Here is a 5,060-nt window from a genome sequence, read left to right as displayed (position 1 = left end):
GCTCCACTCTGAATATTAGACACTTGAAAAAAAGACTTCCTGAGGAAAGACACACTCTTAATAAACACTATGATTAATCCAAAGAGAAGCCGGAGTTCATCGTTGAAGCCTTTTCTCTTATAAAAGTAAAATATTTCCTTTCTATGGGAGAAAAAACTTGTTAAAAGAGCATTCACAATCTCCTTTAAGTTAAACTACAGACTCAGATATACTCGCCAGTCTTGCAACTTTTAGGCTACAAACGACCCATAATGCAACACTCTCTGAAGGTTTTACACTTATGTCTAAGTTTATTAACACTTAAAACATCTAGCCCTTAAACACAGGTTTTACAGTTTAAATTTCTGATAATAATAATACTTTTTCTCCTTTTATCCTCGCAGCAGTATTTAAAACTGATTCCCTGATTTGCTGAAAATGTAAAAAAAAAAAATGCAAAAAATGTAGGTAGGTAGGTAGATAGATAGATAGATAGGTGCGTAGGTAGGTAGGTAGGTAGATGGGTAGGCAGGTAGATAGATAGATAGATAGATGGGTAGATAGGTAGATGTGTAGGTAGGTAGATGCGCAGGTAGGTAGATAGATGCGTAGGTAGGTAGGTAGATGTGTAGGTAGTTAGGTAGATAGATGTGTAGGTAGATGCGTGGGTAGGTAGGTAGATGTGTAGGTAGTTAGGTAGATAGATGTGTAGGTAGGTAGGTAGGTAGATGCGTGGGTAGGTAGGTAGATGTGTAGGTACGTAGGTAGATTAGGTAGATGCGTAGGTAGGTAGGTAGGTAGGTAGGTAGGTGGGTAGATGGGTAGATAGGTAGATGTGTAGGCAGGTAGATGCGTAGGTAGGTAGGTAGATAGATAGATAGATAGGTGCGTAGGTGGGTAGGTAGATAGATGCGTAGGTAGGTAGATAGATGCGTAGGTAGGTAGGTAGATGCGTAGGTAGGTAGGTAGATGTGTAGGTAGGTAGGTGGGTAGGTAGGTAGGTAGGTAGATGCGTAGGTAGGTAGGTAGATAGGTAGATGTGTAGGTACGTAGGTAGATAGGTAGATGTGTAGGTACGTAGGTAGATAGGTAGATGCGTAGGTAGGTAGGTGGGTAGATGGGTAGATAGGTAGATGTGTAGGCAGGTAGATGCGTAGGTAGGTAGGTAGATAGATAGATAGATAGGTGCGTAGGTGGGTAGATGCGTAGGTAGGTAGATGTGTAGGTAGGTAGATAGATAGATAGATAGGTGCGTAGGTGGGTAGATGCGTAGGTAGGTAGATGTGTAGGTAGGTAGATAGATAGATAGATAGGTGCGTAGGTGGGGTAGATGCGTAGGTAGGTAGATGTGTAGGTAGGTAGATGTGTAGGTAGGTAGATAGGTAGGTAGGAAGGTAGGTAGATAGATGTGTAGGTAGGTAGGTAGATGCACAATATTGCTCTAAGTCTCAGTTTGGAAGGTTTCGGGGGCGGTTCATATTATTGATGCTCTATTTTTTACTCTCCACTTTGCTGCTGTAACACTTTCAACTTCCCCATTGTGGGACTAATAAATGATTATCTTATCTTATCGGCTTTTTACTCACAAAGCTTTTTATTACATCCTCAGTTACGATCATAGTTGTCGTCGACTTCGGCCACAATATTTCGTGACACCAAGTTTTTATCGTGACTATCTGCTAGTTGATTACTTCCCTCTCACTTTTTTATTTATTTATTGTTTTTAAGCTGTAATTCGTTGGATCAGGTTGCACTAGGGCCCGAGCCGAGTCCCCTCTCTTTTCTATCAGTCTGTCCGTTCATACCCTCCGTCCATCCCTCCATCCCCGTGGCTAACAAACAGCGGAGCAGCATTCCAGCAGTGCCCCCTGTCAAAGCATCTGTATTGTGGCGTGCTGCTCACATTGTTGTGTCAGACAAAGCCTCGCTCTCAGTGGAATAACCCAGCTGGACGCCGGCCATCGCTAAGGGTCATTCGGGGTTGCCGGGCCGCACCAAAACAGCCGACCTGACAGCCGAGCCCGGCCATGATAGCAGGGCAGGAAACAAACATTATATATCTGTGTGTGTGTGTGTGTGTGTGTGTGTGTGTGTGTGTGTGTTTTGGTCCGTTGGCAGCGAGCAGAATCCAAAGTTCACCGACCACGCTCACTTATTTACCAGACAAACACTTTTTTTTTTTTTTTTTTTTTAAACGAGTAGCTGCCTGAAAGCTAAACAGTCTCATCTTTAGGGCTTCAACTAATGATTATACTCATTATTGATTCACCTGTTGAGTATTTTCTCTACTAATTGATTAATTGATTAGTTGTTTTCGGGTTGAGTCAAGCTTTAAATATCTTTATTTTTTTATCCACAACTAAGAAGATAAGATAAAACTCTCCTGTATTTGTCCCACAGTGGAAGAAATGTACATTATTGCAACAGGAAGTGGACCGCAGAAGTAAAAGAAAGCAATAAAGAACAATAAATAATGAGTAAATACACAAACAAACAAACAAACAATAATAACATTAACAATAATTAAAGCTGCAAGCAGCGATGAACGGGCCCTCGCCCCCCCCCCCCCCCCCCATGCACCCCATGCCCTAAATATTGTAAAAAGATGAATTATAATATAATATAAACCTCTTTAGTGATCCAGTGCTAGAAAAGAAATGTGACTTTTACATAAATAAATCAGTTTTCCAGCATGGTTGAAGGTATCCCCCCCCCCCCCCCCCCTGTATCTCCCCCAGAAAATACCCAAAATTGTGAGTCGGGGGTGTGCAGCGGTGTTTGGAGGGCCGAGCCTCTAACCCTGAACCTCAGACAGATTCCAGTCTAAATTAATCAGCCTCCACTAGACTTCAAAATGTCCAAAAACAACTAATAACCAGCGTGAGAGCCGCATTCCTGGTCCTGTGTGTGTGTGTGTGTGTGTGTGTGTGTGTGTGTGTGTGTGTGTGTGTGTGTGTGTGTGTGTGTGTGTGTGTGTGTGTGTGTGGTGTGTGTGTGTGTGTGTGTGTGTGTGTGTGCGTGCGTGTGTGTCACTTTTCTGAATCCTTCTTCTTCTTCATGAGTCACTTTATTTGTCGTGGAGAGCAAACAACACATTTATCTCACACATGAGGAGGAGATGGATATTTATATCTTACACTTCCTTCCTTCCTCCCTCCCTCCTTTCCTTCCTTCCTTCCTTCCTTCCTCCCTCCTTTCCTCCCTCCCTCCTTTCCTTCCTCCCTCCTTTCCTCCCTCCCTCCTTTCCTTCCTTCCTTCCTTCCTCCCTTGCATCCTTCCTTCCTTCTCTCTCCCTCCTCCCTCATTCCTTCCTTCCTTCTTTCCTCCCCATTACCGTCCTTCCTTCCTTCCTTCCTTCCTTCCTTCCTTCCTTTCTCTCTCCCTCCTCCCTCATTCCTTCCTCTTTTCCTTTCTCCCTCCCTCCTCCCTCATTCCTTCTTTCCTTCCTTCCTCCCTTCTTCCTCCCTTCCTTCCTCTTTTCCTTTCTCCCTCCCTCCTCCCTCATTCCTTCTTTCTTTCTTTCCTCCCTCCTTTCCTTCCTCCTTCTTTCCTCCCATCCTCCGTCCCTCCCTCCTTTCCTTCCTTCCTCCCTCCCTCCTTCCTTCCCTCCCTCCCTCCTTTCCTTCCTTCTTTCCTTCCTCCCTTCTTCCTCCCTTCCTCCCTCCTTTCCTTCTTTCCTTCCTTCCTCCTTTCCATCCTTCCCTCCTCCTCCCTCCCTTCCTTGACTCGAGGGTTAAAATCGAACTTAAATAAAAAGAAAACTCACATTTTGATGTTTTGTTATGATTTTCCTTTCCTTTGGTCTCGTTAATGTCTCGGTCTCGGTTGGTCCGGTCTTGACTACAACACTAGTGGACTATTTCAGTATCGGCTCGGCTCGCTTGGAAAACCTCGGCAGAGCAGGAAGTAAAAAAGTAGCAAGTAGTAGATATTATCGCCATGGTAACGAGCCGAGCCGAGCCGAGTAGAGCTAGAGCTGTAAAGTGTAAAAAGCCTCATAAGTCAGTTGAAGTGTTTTTTTTTAAATCATCCTAACTTTGATGTCTTCTTCTCTTTTCTCTTTCAGACTGAGCAACGAGACGACAGAGGTTCCCCCCCACCCACCACCACCTTCCTCCTCCTCCCTCTTCTCCTCCTCTTCCTCTTCCTCCTCATCTCTCTGCTCGGGGCACTTGACTCTGCCTGTGACCTTTTGGCCTTCCTCCTCTCCTCGACCCCCCCCCCCCCACACACACCCCCCATCCCTCCACCTCCTCCTGCTGCTCCCTGCCCTGCCGCCGCCGGTGACCTCTGACCTTCCACACTCCAGACTGAGAACCCCCCCCCCCCACCCCCCCCCCCTACACCCCCCACCCAGCTCCCTTCTGGACGCAGAAAACAACATCATAACAGATGGCAAAAACGCTTGCAGTTTTTTTTTTTTTTTTTTTTAAGTGTATTATTACATATTTTAATTTTTTTTTCTTGTGTTTTATAATGCATCTCTTGTCCTGTTTTTTATTTTATTTTATTTTAAATCAGCCCCCCCCCACCCCTTCCTCCTTTTCCCTTCTCCCCTTCCTCTCTTCACAATCGATGCTGCCAGTGTGTCAGTGTGTGCTGCCCCCCCCCACCCCTCCTCTCCTCTCCTCCTCTCCTCCTCCTCCTCTTCTTGTTCAACAGACTGCGGTCGGTGAACTTTGACTGAAGGGGAGGTATGGGGGGGGGGGGCGTCAAACAGAGCCGTACGGTATTTAAAAAAAGAGAAAAAAGGGAGGCTGAAACACTAATCAAAGGCATTATTATGGTACAAACTTGGAAACTTTTTCATCTTTTTATTATAATTATTATTAATATTATTTTTTACACCCCCCCCCCCTCCCCCCCCCCTCCCCTCTCCCCTTCCTCCTTATGTGTAATCCATCCTCAATATGCTACCATACAGTTATTATTACATTGTGGACAAAGTTGTGGCAGAAAATATGTATATTTTTATGAATGAATCACCCCCAACTCCCCCACCAACCCCCCTCCCCTCCCCCTCTTAAAATGGTACGAGCTCCATTTCCAGCTTCAGAGTAAACACGTAGGCATTACATAAT

At 45.1% G+C, this 5,060-nt stretch overlaps 1 protein-coding gene across 3 annotated transcripts in view; it reads left to right on the top strand.

The window, feature by feature from the left end:
- The window catches only part of LOC128384229 (insulin receptor substrate 2-A), a 22,465-nt gene extending 18,277 nt beyond the window's left edge, over nucleotides 1-4,188 (top strand). For all 3 annotated transcript variants that reach the window (XM_053343777.1, XM_053343776.1, XM_053343775.1), the window contains one exon: nucleotides 4,046-4,188. In XM_053343777.1, coding sequence (XP_053199752.1) covers nucleotides 4,046-4,050 — 5 coding nt within the window. In that variant the 3' untranslated portion in view covers nucleotides 4,051-4,188. The remainder of the gene's footprint in view (nucleotides 1-4,045) is intronic.
- The last annotated feature ends 872 nt before the right edge of the window (nucleotides 4,189-5,060 follow it).

Source organism: Scomber japonicus, chromosome 22 (genome assembly GCF_027409825.1).
Source record: "Scomber japonicus isolate fScoJap1 chromosome 22, fScoJap1.pri, whole genome shotgun sequence".
Lineage (NCBI taxonomy): Eukaryota > Metazoa > Chordata > Actinopteri > Scombriformes > Scombridae > Scomber > Scomber japonicus.
This window is presented reverse-complemented; position numbering and strand designations above follow the sequence as displayed.